At 37.5% G+C, this 15,247-nt stretch overlaps 4 protein-coding genes, 1 long non-coding RNA gene and 1 pseudogene across 9 annotated transcripts; 4 read left to right on the top strand and 2 right to left on the bottom strand.

Annotated features, from left to right (window-relative positions):
• Nucleotides 1-1,684: 1,684 nt before the first annotated feature.
• On the bottom strand, nucleotides 1,685-2,509 carry LOC104776852 (protein BOBBER 2 pseudogene; annotated as a pseudogene).
• Nucleotides 2,510-3,068: 559 nt separating this feature from the next.
• On the top strand, nucleotides 3,069-4,069 carry LOC104778912 (putative pentatricopeptide repeat-containing protein At1g43010). The gene is made up of 2 exons (XM_010503323.2): nucleotides 3,069-3,365; nucleotides 3,446-4,069. The coding sequence occupies exons 1-2, from the start codon at nucleotides 3,069-3,071 to the stop codon at nucleotides 4,067-4,069; spliced, it is 921 nt and encodes a 306-aa protein (XP_010501625.2).
• Nucleotides 4,070-4,870: 801 nt separating this feature from the next.
• On the top strand, nucleotides 4,871-6,670 carry LOC147946807 (uncharacterized). Of its 4 annotated transcripts, none has more exons than XR_015591679.1 (4): nucleotides 4,899-5,448; nucleotides 5,633-5,740; nucleotides 6,044-6,157; nucleotides 6,344-6,670. It is a non-coding gene; the product is annotated as an uncharacterized LOC147946807 (long non-coding RNA). The 4 variants fall into 4 exon arrangements; XR_015591673.1 differs by having other exon boundaries at nucleotides 5,633-5,848; XR_015591677.1 differs by having other exon boundaries at nucleotides 5,633-5,941.
• Nucleotides 6,671-7,310: 640 nt separating this feature from the next.
• Nucleotides 7,311-9,085, top strand: LOC104778911 (putative pentatricopeptide repeat-containing protein At1g28020). Its single transcript, XM_019241796.2, has 2 exons — nucleotides 7,311-7,646; nucleotides 7,739-9,085. The coding sequence occupies exons 1-2, from the start codon at nucleotides 7,386-7,388 to the stop codon at nucleotides 8,519-8,521; spliced, it is 1,044 nt and encodes a 347-aa protein (XP_019097341.1). The 5' UTR covers nucleotides 7,311-7,385; the 3' UTR covers nucleotides 8,522-9,085.
• Nucleotides 9,086-9,165: 80 nt separating this feature from the next.
• LOC104776849 (uncharacterized) lies at nucleotides 9,166-10,511 on the top strand. Its single transcript, XM_010500990.3, has 3 exons — nucleotides 9,166-9,567; nucleotides 9,717-10,005; nucleotides 10,111-10,511. Exons 1-3 carry the CDS (start codon nucleotides 9,254-9,256, stop codon nucleotides 10,318-10,320), a joined length of 813 nt encoding a protein of 270 aa, XP_010499292.1. The 5' UTR covers nucleotides 9,166-9,253; the 3' UTR covers nucleotides 10,321-10,511.
• LOC104776851 (sphingosine-1-phosphate lyase) lies at nucleotides 10,366-14,723 on the bottom strand. 2 transcript variants are annotated; one of them, XM_087503189.1, is made up of 15 exons: nucleotides 14,240-14,723; nucleotides 14,086-14,131; nucleotides 13,447-13,598; nucleotides 13,287-13,346; nucleotides 12,908-13,132; nucleotides 12,679-12,820; nucleotides 12,413-12,463; nucleotides 12,223-12,314; nucleotides 11,833-11,959; nucleotides 11,496-11,511; nucleotides 11,291-11,398; nucleotides 11,131-11,185; nucleotides 10,903-11,049; nucleotides 10,722-10,800; nucleotides 10,366-10,637 (listed from the first exon to the last, which is right to left on the bottom strand). In XM_087503189.1, the coding sequence occupies exons 1-15, from the start codon at nucleotides 14,449-14,451 to the stop codon at nucleotides 10,515-10,517; spliced, it is 1,635 nt and encodes a 544-aa protein (XP_087359315.1). In that variant the 5' UTR covers nucleotides 14,452-14,723; the 3' UTR covers nucleotides 10,366-10,514. The 2 variants fall into 2 exon arrangements, with proteins under 2 accessions (XP_087359315.1, XP_087359323.1); XM_087503197.1 differs by having other exon boundaries at nucleotides 13,436-13,598; nucleotides 14,240-14,695.
• Between the last annotated feature and the right edge of the window lie 524 nt (nucleotides 14,724-15,247).

The raw sequence follows: 15,247 nt of genomic DNA, 5'->3' as shown, positions 1-15,247 counted from the left end.
ATGTTTCTCTAGCAAGAGCTAGGTATGGAAGTGGCTGAGTCTGAGTAGCTTTTGCCAAGAGATTGGATTAGCTAAGTCGTGATGTTCATTGTCTAGGGATAGTTTGCTTGTGGCATGTTAAACACTCTGTAGACTAGGAGACTTCACCGACATCAATTACTCCCATCCTTAGGACCTCTTTCTTTTTGTTTTTTATTTCATTCTTGAGACTGTTTTGTTTCTTGCATTTTAGTTCATGCTTAGACTCTTTATGTTTTTATTCATTTTCCCTTCTTGTCATGCATTCCCGTTTCTAGTTCTGTGACTCAATTTCGTTTTGTATTGTCATCATTCTAGGACTGTTAGCCAAACACTCTTTTTATATTGGTTTAACTTGTGATTCCTTGATTGTATCTTGAGTGATAATAAAGTTTCCCAACTGGATTGACACCTTAAGTATTACAACTGCATAAGGTTAATTGAACCTGCTAGGATAGACATACAAAAATCCTAGTATCAGCAACTCATATTACTATTTCGGTGGTGGTGGTTGTCGCAGTTATACTGATGGTGATGATAGTGTTGGTAGTGCTGATTGTGGTGCTGGTGATAATGATGGTGGTGGTGCTGTTTGTGGTGGTGATAGTGTTGGTGGTGGTGATAGTGGTGGTGGTGATAGTGTTGGTGGTGCTGCTGATTATGGTGGTGGTGGCTGTGGCGGTGGTGGTTTCGGTGGTGGTGGTTGTGGCGGTTGGGATTGAGAAGAAAACCAAGTAGAGAGTGGGTAAGTCATATAGATTTTCATTTAAATAATATATGAACTTGTTATTAGTTTTGGGTTACTTTTACTTATCTAGTATGTTTTCCCACCAAAATTAGATGTTATGGATTTTCAGTGATATGATAAGAGTTTTAATTGCTTAGTATGAATATGATGGTTTAATTAAAGGGTGCCATATTATTCAAGATGGTGCATTAGTACAAGCAACACAAGCGATCTTTTGGACCCTTTACAATATGTATAACAAATAGTCACAATCATTAGCAAATTTAAGATATAACAGTCGAAGGATTGTGGAAGTAAGATCGATTGTTTGTTTCCATTTCAAATTTTGTATATAACCAATTTTCGAAGGAGCTGAGGTTGGATGAGCCAAAGAGTGATCATATCCTTCTTGTTTGGCGGCTAATTTGTGGAGAAAAAAATCTCACATTTGATAGATGTAAAGGGACTTGAGTAATATATAAAGGGTTAGAGTCTCTCCACTCATTGCCAATTGATTTTGAATTGAAATTCATATTAAACCCTAAATTAACAGAATTGAACAATGTCAATTTCCTTTGTATACCCGCAACTGAAATACTTGGTTCTTATTTTCTCTTTGATATAATGTGATACATATGGTTTGGTATTTTGTGCTTGATACAAATAACAAAATCAACCAGGCGACCGATGGCTTAGTGATCCCTGATCCGTATGGCATGTAAAAGTTTTGAAACTTTTGAAAAAGTTCATAATGTAGGAAACCAAATTTTCGTGCATTATGGTTTTTGGGGACAAAGGCGAAGCGCCTTTAATTTGGATCTTCTCTATAAGCATTTAATTTTAAAAATTATCCTCCAAAAAAAAAAATAGATATGCTTAACCAAACCGGTTTTGATTAACACAAAAAATGGGCTTAAAATAAGAAGAGTTGAATGAAAATCAGTTAAACTTTGCATTAGAGAAGTCCATCCCAGGATGCTGAGCCATGAACTTCTTGAGCATATCTTGTTTCTCTATCTCATCACTCGTTGGCAGTCCCATCTGCTTCTGCCTTTGATCAAACATCATCTTCTCAACGGTCTGGCGAGTTTCGGGGTCTAGATCACCCAGTTTGCTGCTCTCTGGCTCAACTTTCTGAGTGTCTATTTCAGGTTCTCCTTTCACACAATATTTCCACCACTCCATCTGGTCTTGCTTCGTCAAGATCACCGATATGACCTTTTGATCCTCTATATTCCAAAAGCACTCGTCAGGCTTGACAGGGTGGAAGAGTTCTCCGTCGATCATTGGATCTTTCCCTTTGAGACCAACTTTAAGACGGTTCTTCTTGATTTCACAAGAAACAAACCGTGATTTAGTCCCGATAGGCACTGGAATGTTAACCGTAACCTCTTGGAGATTCTGAGTCCATGAGTAAGTCTCAAGATCAAGTCCATTCCCTTTGTTAGGGATGATGAGACCTGGTTCCTGTTTCTCCTCCTTGGGCTTATCAACCTCCATCGGTTCCGTCAGCTTCAAGCTCTCCTTCTCCACATCCATAGTCTCCTCCGTCAACTTTAAGCTCTCCTTCTCCATCTTCTTCTTCTTCTTCGTAACGGTAGTGGCAATCTTCTTCTCAGCGGAGTCTTTCTTGAGAAAGTTGCTCTCTCTGCCAATAAACTAAAGGACCTTCTCTATAAACCCTAACGGGTTTGAAGGATCAAAACTTGCTGCAAACGGCAACGACGAAGGTCTATCCTCTACCATCTCAGAGATAATCGCCATTGTTTTTCGTTTAGCTAGAACGTAGCTATAGAACTCAAAATCAGAATAAATTTTTCTCGTTAATGGACAAATACAATGAATTTATAGGGAAAGCCAAAAAGTCTATAAAGGAAAGTTGCCAAATTGGATCTTTCCTTTTTCTTCAATTCCCCCTTTCTAATTCGAGTTTTCTTTAATTATTCAGGCTTTTTTCCTATATATCATTCAATTTAATAATTATTTAAAACATTTAAAGCATAACTGAAAATTAAAACGTTTCAGATTTGCTTCTAGAAGACAAAAATATATATATATACAGCTTCAGATTTTATTTTTTAAGTCCGATATTAATTGAAAATTATAGCTCAAAATCAGAATAAAACAGAGTGTGATTTAACAGGATTTTTTCTTGTTCTTATCTAATTTTTTTATTTTATAATTTATATACACAAGAACTTGCTATACAAGCAAACTAGAAAGAAACAAAGTTCGTAATATTAAGTTTTACTTACTCAGCGAAATAGACAGATCAGGGAGCTCAGAAACCCTAATTTCTGACTATTACTCTGCCGCCTAAAGCATGAGGCCAATTCTTCAACCATGTGCGAGGGCCATTCCAGCTTTCAGGAGGTATCTATTTCGCTCTGCCGTAACCCTATCTTCGCCGGAGCTTGACGACAGCCTCCATAGTCATATCGCCACAACCAGGGGCGATCGATCAGAAGGCTTCATTCATCCCAGTGCTGGAGCAATGGAAGCAACAGGGCAACCATTTAGATTCTTCGGATCTCAGAAACATCATCGAAACCCTAAGAAATTCCCAACGATTTTCCCAAGCTCTCAAGGTCGCTCTTTGGTTTCGATTCTCTCAATTACTGTATCCGAGCCTCGTCCAATATTTAATGTATCGTTCATGATGTAGTTGATTTGATGCGTTATTGGTGGTTTTATAATTAGGTATCAGAGTGGATGAGTGCCCAGAAAGTTTGCGATCTAGTTCCTAAAGATTACGCAGATCGGCTTCATCTGATCGACAACGTTCTAGGTTTGGAAGCAGCAGAGAAGTTCTTCCAAAGCATTCCCGAGAACAAGAGAGATGACTTTGTTTACACCACTATCTTAAGCTCGTACACAAGGTCTGATCAAACTCGGGATAAAGCTGAGTTCATCTTCTGGAAGATGAGAGAGCTAGGGTACCTCACTAACCCCTCTGCGTTTAACCACATGGTGTCTCTTTACATTCAGCTAGATAAGCGAGATATGGTCGAGAAGATTCTGAACCAAATGGAGGAGAACAATGTCAAACCAAACAATCTTACGTTTAACCTTAAACTGCGGCGTTACGCAGCTGTTACAAACATCAAAACAATGGAGAGGCTATTAAAAGAGCACCGAATCGTGTCAATGATGGCGTCTGCTTATTGCAAGAGAGGCCAGCTAAGGGACGCCGAGAAACTAATACATAATGTTATGATGCGGAAGTACCGTAAGGACAATCCCATTCAAATGGCCCTGTTGATGCGCGTATTCTCTGGCATGGGATGGGAGACAAGAATTCTTATAGGAATTGGATTTGGATGAACACCTATTTTTTAGTTTTATGTGTAATACTTTTTGGGTAATAAACTTTTAGAGACACACATTTTTTTTCAAAAAAACCAAGCCCATGTTTTCGTTTAGAATATTGTTCTTTAAGTTAAAAAAAAAACCACCATGGTTCGTCTCATGTTATTATGGGGTCTTAAAAATATTGGGAGAAAGGGAGAATGTTTTCTATTTATGTAGGGTATGTGGCCATTTTTTTAGACAAATGTATAGAGGTGATTTTAAGCTAATGTTATTTGTCATTTAATAATTTTCTATTCGACCACCAATTCTTTCCAACTTCTATTGGACTACCACCTGCTCGTAGTTTTGAGTTTGTTTATACGATGTAGACATGTAGTCTTGAGAATTTTGATGGAGTTTATTTTAAAGCTGAATTTTGATGCGATAACAAAGTGATCAAGAAGAATATTTGGTTTATACTACAAAGTACTTACCGAACAGGTTTAAATTTTTAACCCAAAACAAAATCAAATCACCAAATTTAAGTTTGATTCGGTGTTCTATTATGGTCATGTTAACTCTCTCTAAACAATTAATTTTAATTTTAGAAAAAATCTTTAATATTAGTACTTTTTTTCTTGTCAATCTAATTTTTTATTTAATGTAAATTTTGAGAACTATTACATACACTTTTTTCTCCATGTGTTGAATCAGGGCGAACAGTTCTAACTGTATCATGGCATCTATTGTAAACTTATAGTCTTAGTCTGTATATAAATTAATAAATTGTATTATCTGGGGGTTGAATCTGAGACTTTTTAGTGTAGAACCATTAAGACCAATTTTACTGGTGATTTCTCTCAACGTTTCTCTTGTATTTGGGGCCCATAAACATAATTAAAAAAAAAATCATTTTTCCGTCCATCAACAAGAGAATCGATTCTCTGGGAAGGAATTGAGCAACCGATTAAGCAACGCTACTTGACGTGTTTTGGTACGTTGATACGTAAATATAAAAGATATGTTTTTTTTTTCTATTTTCTTCCTTCTTTCTTTCCCGATCTTCTCTCTTTGCTCTCTCGATCTAAAAAGGCGAATCGATGGTCTAGAAAAATCAATCGATTCGACTGGAGGATTGATGGTCACCGGAGGATAAGATTCTCATCAAAACCGAACCAAAGCCCTCGTCTTCGTCTTCACCGCAGCAACCCACGACGGAGACGAAACAAGTCGACGGAGATGATTCCGACGGATTCGAGACTGCCAGCGAACGTGAAATCAGCGATGAAGATGGTACTAAAAACGACGCCGTCACTAGTCAGGAGGAGAAACCACAGCACCAGGAGAAGAAGAAAGAACAGGTTGAGCTAATGAGTGGAGGAGAAGCCATAACCAACGACAGATCAAACAAGGTGATTCCACTTTGATATCTTTAGGGTTTTGCTAATTCTGGGTTTTAGGGGTTCATTAGCTACTTGCCATTATAATTTTTCTGTGGAAGTTTGAACCTTTGGATGAAATTAGTAGAGAAATGCTTTAGAGCTAGTGTTGATAGATATTGAGGATTCGTCTTTTTTTGTTTGTTTGTGTTGATAGATATTGTCAAAGTATGCTTTTGCTTTAGAGCTTGTGAAGGAGTTTCCTAAGTCTATAGAGCTTCGATCCATATGCCATTTAAACAGAGGTGTATGTTTCCTCAAATTGGTATGTTCTTTAGTATAAGCGGTCAAAGAGTTTATTTGATTACTTCTTGATCAGTTGAATTTCGATTGAAGATGAGTATAGTTGAGCACTTCGAAGATCCTTTCACGGGTGAGTTCATGAGTATGCAAGCAATAACCGTCTTTTCCCCTTGAGGTTTACTCATGAAACCAATTTATTAGAATAATTAGCCAGGAGTTCTAGGTTAGTTTCTGGCACTTGTTACAAGATAGATAGTTTTTGGTTCTAGATCAGGTTTATTATTGGAAAGAGTTCACACTGAGTCTCTGCTCTTCTCATATGCAGACCTGAAGAAGATCTTAGAACTTGATCCTTCAAGTGATCATGCTAGGAAAGGGATACGACGTCTTGAACCTCTTGCTGCTGAGAAGTGAGAAAAGATGAAAGAAGAGGCTATAAGTAAGTTTGGGGACTACTTCATCATACAATTGTAGATATTCTAGCATCTAGATTCTAGAGTGGTTCCTTTTGGTCAAATATATTTGTGTCTGTAGTACTGCAATGTGTTATTGTTCTTGGTGCATTGGTACTGCAAACTGCAAAGATTTGGAATTAATATTATAGCTGTATGTTGGTGTGATACAGAACATACAACAAGCTATTTTTGATTCAGTGGAATCCCGTGAAGAAAAAAACATCAACAGTCTTGTATAAGAGTTGCAGATTCTGTGTTATGGCATGGTGCTTCAAGTACTCTTTGTAAATTCAAAATTCAATGTTACAACAATGTTTAAGTGAATCATAATCTTTTCATATCCACAATTGTGAATCATTGAAACATTGTTTAAGGATGAGTGTGGACAACTTTTTGAAACATTGTTTAAATGAGCTTTTGTTGTTCTGCAATATAGGTTCCTTGTAAATATTTCACCATTTTGAGTTTTCTTCTATATCAATTGAATTTTTATTGTAGATGTTCCTTGTAGATGTTTTATCATTTTCCATTAGAAAATTACACAAATTAAAAAATTATTATTTAAAAGATTGAGCAACCTTCTTTGGGTTCTCTAGTAAATGAATGATTTTGCAAAAATACTCTTAGGGTTGCTTTACTTAAATTAGTATTAATTATATGATTAATTAATTTGTGAATAATTTAGGAGAGGTATTCCACTAATGATACTCTAATGAATTCTTGATCAACTACTGGATCAAAGAGGCTTCCACAAAAATACTAGTACTAAAATTTTAGTTTTCTAAAACGTATCACAAAACTAAAATTAAACTTTCAACCTTAAAACTAAAATCCTAACGATTAAACCATATTTCCTAAAATTTATACACTAAATTCAAAATAGTTAACTCAAATCTATATAAAAACAAAAAATTAAACCCTTGAAAATTAATATTTTTTTGTGTTTGGGGTTTTTGGAAAACCAAAATTCTTGATGGTAGCTTTAGAATATTAAATTAATAATGATATTTTGATAAGAAACTAAGAAATAAAATTGTAGGATTTTGAGTAATTTGTATTTAGTTTATAAACTTATATGAATTTGTTGGATTATCCAGCAAACTAAGAAATAAAATTACTTGAGCGACACGTCGACCACAAAGACCCGAAAAATAAAAATAAAAAGGAGAGACAGAGCTCAGAGAAGCCCTAATTTACTCTGTCGCCTAAATCATGAGGCTAATTTTTCAACCATGCGCAAGGGCCGTTCCAGCTTTCAGGAAGTATCTGTTGCGCTCTATCGGAACCCTATCATCGCCGGAGCTTAACGACAGCCTCCGTCGTCATATCGACAAGGCCGGTGAAGATCCAAAGGCTTCATTCGTCCCAGTGCTGGAGCAATGGAAGCAACAGGGAAATCAATTGAATCCTTCGGATCTTAGACGCATCGTTGAAAACCTCCGCGATTCAAAACGATTTCCCCAAGCTCTCAAGGTTCCTAGCTCTTCTTATTCCAAACCTTTTTGTAATATCGATCCTCTCAAATCAGTAGTTGATTAGCTGTTGTGTTATTTGATGGTGTTTAGGTATCAGAGTGGATGAGTGACCAGAAAGTTTGCGACATAGTTCCTGAAGATTTCGCAGCTCGGCTTGATCTGATCGACAAAATTCTAGGTTTAAAAGCAGCAGAGAAATTCTTCAAAAGCATTCCCGAGAACAAGAGAGATGACTTTGTTTACACCACTATGTTAAGCTTCTACGCAAGATTGGACGAAACTGAGTCAACCCTCTGGAAGATGAAGGAGATAGGGTACCGCTCGAAACCTCATATTTTTAAGCACATGATGTCTTCGAAAACACTGGCTAAAGCTGAGTCAATCTTTGGGAAGATGATAGAGCTGCGCTACCTCTCGAAACCCTCTCCTTTTAACCACATGATGTCTCTCTACATTAAGCTAGGTAAACTAGATATGGTACACAAGATTCTCAGCCAAATGAAAGACAACAACGTTGAGCCGGACAATATCACGCTAAACAATAAACTGTGGCTTTACGCAGCCGAATCCAACATCAAAGAAATGGAGAAGCTTTTAGCAAAGTGCGATACAAATACATTGGATTGGCGAACGTGCAGAGACATTGCAAGAGCTTACCTGAGACATGGATCAGTGGTTGAGGCAGTAAATATGCTGAGAAGAGCCGAGCAATCACTAGTTGATCCCGAGTCTAAGGAGTTAGCTTACAAGTCCTTGATGTGGTTGTATGGGGAAGCAGGGAAGGCTGAAGACGTTTCCCGTATATGTGAGTCAGACTATTTCGCCAAGTTCGAAGAAGATTATCGATCAGTACTTCATATCTTACTCAAATAAAACCATATTAATGAGGCAGAAAAGATTTACTATAGGTGGAACCCCGGCAAGTTTGATGTCAGAATCGTGGCTATGATGGCATCTGCTTATTGCGAGAGAGGCCAGCTAAAGGAAGCCGAGGATGCTATGCTTGCGGCTGTGGCACGCCCAGCCGCAGATAACGTGATCCAGTTAGTGGTCGGGTCTGCGCTCCTGGCTTTTGTTTACGTTTTATGTAAGCTTGTGGTTCTGGTGAAGTTCATTTTAAAGATGGCTTTCGATGCAATAACAACGGCGATCTAAGGATAAGAAGACCATGAAGAAATAGAACAATAGATTAGCTTTCCTATTGTTGTTATCGGAGTACGTAATTAGGAACATTGCATCATCTTTTATGCTTTGTTTTTTCACTAGCACAAAGCTGGAAACCTACTTCCAACCCAGTTTACTTATCTGTTTTCAAATTGTTGAACTTGGTTCTTTTTTAACCATTTTGTCTTAAAACATATTATTAAAACATTGCAACATATGCCATTGACATGACACGTTGAAAGGCAGGTAATGAACACTCACGTCTTCACTTTGACACGTGTACATCATCCAAGTTTTCACGTGGAACTACGGCAACAAGAGATCCTCCTCTTCATAAATTGCACTATCAACTTCATTCTTTCTTATCAACTGTTTGAATCATCCATCATCAGATCACAAAGTAAACAAGACTTTTTACTTTTTTATAAAAGAATCGAATCAATGTCAGGCGTAACTCTAGCGGTGGGTCCAAGACCTGACGATGGTAAAACGTCATCATCGTCCGGTGAGAAGGGACTGTGGTCGGGGATGGCAGCGGCTGGAGGTGGCGGTTTGATGGGGTCACTGAGGGTAATAGAACTACAGCTAGTTGCCTTCATACTAGTCTTCTCAGCGAGCGGTCTCGTACCGATACTTGACATGCTTTTTCCAGCGTTTGCGTCTATCTATATAGTCGCCCTTTCGCGTTTAGCTTTCCCATCCCATGGTGTTTCAACCACTTCCCGTGAAGTCTTCCACGGTAGCAAACTCTTCAGGTTCCAAATCCATCACAAGAAAAAAAAAAAAAACATATCTGTTTTTATATTGCTTTCTTGATCAAAATTGTATGACCTTTTTATAGTTTATTGTTCAAATCTTGATCTTTTTTTTTTTTTTGGTTGTAATTTTTTTGGATAATGAAAAGGATGTACGTGGTTTCGGGGACAACGATTGGTCTGTTCTTGCCTTTAGCTTACGTATTAGGTGGTTTTGCAAGAGGAGATGATCATGCGGTGAGATCAGCGACACCGCACTTGTTTCTACTGTCGTGTCAAATCCTGACAGAGAATATAATAAGTGGCCTTTCTCTGTTTTCGCCACCGGTAAGAGCTCTCGTCCCACTGCTCTACACAGTCTGGAGAATCTTTGTCATCATTGGTTGGTCTAAAGATGTCTGGCTCAACAAGTCGTTACCAATGAATGCTACACCCAATGTACTATCTAATACCTGTCTTTACTCAATTGCAAGTCTTTTTAGAGTCAGTTGATACTAAATCATATCATGTCAATGGCATATGTCAACCTCAATCGTTTTTCAGGTTGTTGCATGGTTCTGGTTTGGACGGTATTTAGCAATAGCGAACTTGGGCTACTTCGGAGTGAATCTACTCTGTTTCTTGATCCCTAGGTTTCTGCCTCGTGCCTTCGACCATTACTTCAGAGAAAGAGACGAAGTGTTGGCGAAAAGCCAAGAAGACAAGCCGGTTCAAGTTCCTAGATCAAAACCTTCTGATCACAAATCTGATTGATCATCTTTGTTTTCTTCGAGTGTGTAACGTAACACGCACTTTAAGTTGCTTAATATCGAGATTGTGATGAATTTTATTAGTAAGGCGAAAATGAAACAATGTGGTTGTGAATGTACAATGTTTTGCTCTTGCAACTGAAATGTGAAATCAGTTTGACTCTCTTTGATGAGTCATTGATCTTTAAAAAGAAAGCTTTAGTATTGACTGTCCATGAAACTAACCAGAAGCTCATTCACCATGCCTCGGTCCGGCATCTTCCCTGCAGCTCCATATATTGGAGCCAAGCCTCCAGTGATCGGTCCTGGATTTGCTTTCACCTAAAAAAAAAGGTAATAACAACGAGAGATCAATTGAGGAAAAAAGAAAGAGGCAATCAAAAGAATTTTCATCAATGGACTCACAGTTTCTACAGCTCCACGCAGATCCTGGAGGAAGTCATCGACTACAGGGACGTGTTGAAGAGTTATACATATATGAATGCTGATCCAAAAGACACATGGACAAAAAGTTTCAAAACAGTGAAGAGAGGAATGTGGTCTTATGATAGTAGAAACACCAATGTTTTGGTCTTTTAAGATTTACCTGTTGGGTCTCTGTAGCGCATTCAAATGCCAACCTTTTGACGACATGATGTCGTTCACTTCAAAGATATCTAATTCTTTAGAACCAAACGCCACAATTGTCATATCTGGCTTTCCAATGACGAACAGTTCATGGATTTCTCTTACGCTGCAGATAACGATAGTTAGTCAGAACTATAAAGAATTGAAACGATTGAAGAAGGGAAAATGTAAAAAGTAATTTTCGAACCCTTCTTCTAGTCTCTTTGATGCTTCCATTATCTTGCTTGTGTTTTGTAGGTAGCCTGTGGAACAACAGAAGCATACAGAATCAACTAATAAATCTTTGACAAACTTGAATGAATAGTATAGTATAGTAGCTTGAGAGGGTGAGATATATATTGTGAAACCTTCTTCGCCGAGAGACATCATTGCAGCCCAAGCACCAGCAACCAAAGAACCAGGCCTACTCCCAGCTATAGTTGGGGACACGTATAGACCTCCTGACCATTCAGTTACTGCATAAAACACAGTTTCAGATTTTCATGAATTCAAGTCTTCTTGCTTCTTTTATTTCCCTGTTTTCTTAACGATGAAAGTAGCACACACACTTACCAGCAACAAATTGGTGCTGTTTTGGAGGTGCAGGGGGAGATATTTTGCAGGCAAAATTCACATGTCAGGTAAAGATAATACACAAAACTATACTTTGCACAGCACTGAATAGAATATGCAAAACTTCATAAGAGGAATGTGACAGTGTGAATGATTCCAGGGAAACAATAACAAGGAAACAAAAGTAAGCGATATTGTGGGTATGTTTTTGTAGATGAATAGTGACACAACAAGAATGCCAGAATCAGAAGTCAGGAGCTGAATATAAACCAATTCATATGTGCTTAGTATTGAGCCTGGAGAAATTGATAAGAATGGAAAAATAACAAGTACTTACCTTTCTGATCTCATGATTTCTGTAGAGAACTGTACTAGTTCCTTTAGGAGCCAAACCATATTTATGCACGTCCACCGAAATTGAAGTAACTCCTTGTACAGAAAAATCAAAAGCTGGGATCTGATACCTGAAAAAACGGTGAGAAATCATTCTCTATGATCTTACTAATCTAAATAGTACCAACAGATTAATGTAAATCTGAGATCCAATGCTCTGGGGGAAACTAGGAGAAGTGGCAATAGAACAGACAGACACATACCATACATTAACTTATCTTATCCTTTCTCAAAGTTATGAACTTAGCTTCTTAAGTCCTAAACTTTGCATCTTTTTTATAAAATAAAGGCAGGCCTTTGATAAGCTGCTAGAAAAAGAGACAGTTACACATACCCAAGTTTGCGAGCGAAAGGTAACACAAAACCACCAAGGCAAAGGTCAACATGAAAGCATATTCCATAGCTAAGAGCCAGTTGACCAAGCTCCTGTAATGAAAGAAAAAAAGGAATGGTCCAACACATTCATTACATATAGAAGAACATAAATGTCTTTAAAATTACATGAGAGGGCAAAACCAGTTTACCTCAATAGGATCGATGATGCCATGAGGGAATCCTGGTGCTGATCCAACAATCTGAAAAAATATGGTTTAAAGATGACGATAAGAACAAAGCACACGCCTTAACTTAAAAGCTGTATTACCATAACAAACACAAAAGGTGATTATGCTTCTGAGGTTAAAATCTTTCAACCATGAATATACAAAAGGCAAGGACTGGACATGTACTAGAGACCATAAATATCAAACCATGGTCTCTAGTACATACAACTGGCAGCTCAAAACATTACCATGATGGTGTTTCTGTTAATATGCCGCCTTATTGCCTTCACATCAGCTCGAAATTCTTTGTCTACTGGAACTCGCCACAATTTGATGTTGAAGTACTGAGCCGCCTTATCATAAGCCGAATGACCCGATTCAGGTATAATCCTACACTTACGTATAAATTATTGTTCCATCAGTTAAGTTCAAAATACATATTTGATCAATGTATGTAAAGCGAGGGATGAAACATACATTTCTGGCCGGGTGATACCCTTCTTGTACTTCATATAGTCACGAGATGACTTCACAGCCAACACTATACTTTCTGTTCCTCCAGACGTCATGTTTCCACATATTTGTTCTCCTGAAACCGTTTCTTTACTCCCGAGTAACGCAGCAGTCATTGCCACTACTTCTGACTCAAACCGCACCACACTCTGGAACACGTCTATATGCAACGGATTGGTATGCGCAAACCTGGAAATCACCATCCATACATATCATACACATCGTTAACTTGAATGATATATTATACACAAATAAAGAAATGGCCCCTCTCAGATCCAAGAATAACACAAAAGCAGAAGTCATATTCCATGAAGATAAGAGCTAAGATTTTGCTATAACTTACATTGAACATGCTTGGTTTATCAATGCAAAATGACCTTCAGACTCCCCTCCACCTATGTATCTGTTAGAAAAGGTGGTAGAAATTTAATTAATCTCCACCGTAACCACAAAGAAATTTGAAGAACTAATTTTTTAAAAGGCATCAACTACCACAGACATACACAGTGCCAGAGCATTTTCCTTGCCAAATAGCGTCATTCCTCTTTTCAGTCTCCATTTTCTCGAGAACTTCAACTCCTAGACCTTTTACTGGCAATGTTTCAGCCCGATTCTTTTTCTTAGAGCTACTACCAGATTGTAATTGATCAACAACCTATGAATTAGAAAAACACAAACATCAACTCGTTACACAGATATAAATAAAAAAGACACAGTGGGATGTAACAAACATTGAAGTCTCTCTAACCAAGAAACAAACATATGCCCTTGAAAAAGAAGCTAGTATGGTTCTGGTCTCAAATCCCAAGTAATTTTATATAATAGTGAAAACTTAAAATCATAATGGGAGGCTCATAACTCTATACTATTCAGTGACTATCAAAATCATGTTTCAAATAGCCATGGGACCATTTCATGCCAGATAAAATCTAAATCCTTAACTAGTGGATGCAGCCATCCATCTAGAACATTAAAAAGGAATAAAAAGACAAATGGAAGAGAAGAGCATTAAATAGGCTTGTCAAGCATTTCTATTTTTTGAAATGTTTCCACTTAAAATACCCACAAGAAGAAGATGCAACAAAAAAAAAAAAAAATGGCCATTACAGGAACAATCTAAAGATTCAAACACAAACACCCACCTTTTGTTTCTCAGCATCAATGTAATTCTGAACTCCAGGGATCATTCTGTTTCATTATTCCACAAAAACCATTACTCTAACTCTCACCCATCAAAAAAAAAAAAAAAGAGATTGGAATCGAAGAAAATAAGATATGGGATATAAAGATTCTCACTTGAGGAATCCCATGATGAACCCAACAAGACACGCTTTCAATCCTTTGTCGTTCACAACGCCCAAGACAGATCCGATGATCTGAGCGAAAAAAAGAGTGAGAAGGGGAGCCAAGAGCAGAAACAGAGGCTCAAACTCAGACAAACGCGAGTTTAACGAGCCTCGAGCTTGAATCACCATTGATTTCATCGAAGAATATGAAAAATAATCCATTTTACTTTCCTTCTATGAGATTAGAGATGGTGAGAATAAAAGTGAATCGTTTGGGACATAGAATAAGGAATATAGAAAAGGGGGATACATAGGATGATCATCATAAAACGAGGTCATCTCGTGAATAGTATGAGATTGCGACAAAAAGTCCTTTTTTTTTTTTCCTTCATTTTTTTGGCGCTTTGTGTTTTTGGTTGCGTGTGAAGTCAATTTTTTAAAAGCGAGTTACTTTCAGACTCTCTGATCTGATGGGTGGTGAAAAGCTACACGGCATCTAACTGGAACCAAACTCACACTTTTATGTTTTTATATAGTATAACTAACTAGTTTGGTTTATCATTTTATAATTAGAAAAAGAGCAAACAACAAACACTAAAAAAACTAAAAATCAGAGTCTAATTGGGTGCCTTGTTCACTTTCAAGATTAATTGGGTGTTTCAACAATCCAAGGTTACCTACTAGAAGCTTAAGATTGTATTAACCTTCTGAATAATGTGAACTGCCAGAGAACCTAGAGTAATTGAATCAACGGGTCAAATCAGTGAACCTGAGACTTTTCTTCTGAAAAGTAAGCAAATCCTATATCAAAAGAACTGATCTTTCGTATTGGGTATGTGAACATGCAGGATTTTGTGGCTTAATTAGACTTGTCTGACTCGGACTTGACAAATCTTATCATGCAAAGGTATTGTGGAAACTTGAAGCAATCTCCAACTGCAACCCCACAAACAACTCCGACAATACTCAAAATATAACCAACCCCAGACTTGATCAAATTTGATGGAACTTGTGGAAT

This window comes from Camelina sativa, chromosome 3, assembly GCF_030686135.1.
Source record: "Camelina sativa cultivar CO46 ecotype springtype chromosome 3, ASM3068613v1".
In the NCBI taxonomy this organism is placed as follows: Eukaryota; Viridiplantae; Streptophyta; class Magnoliopsida; order Brassicales; family Brassicaceae; genus Camelina; species Camelina sativa.
This window is presented reverse-complemented; position numbering and strand designations above follow the sequence as displayed.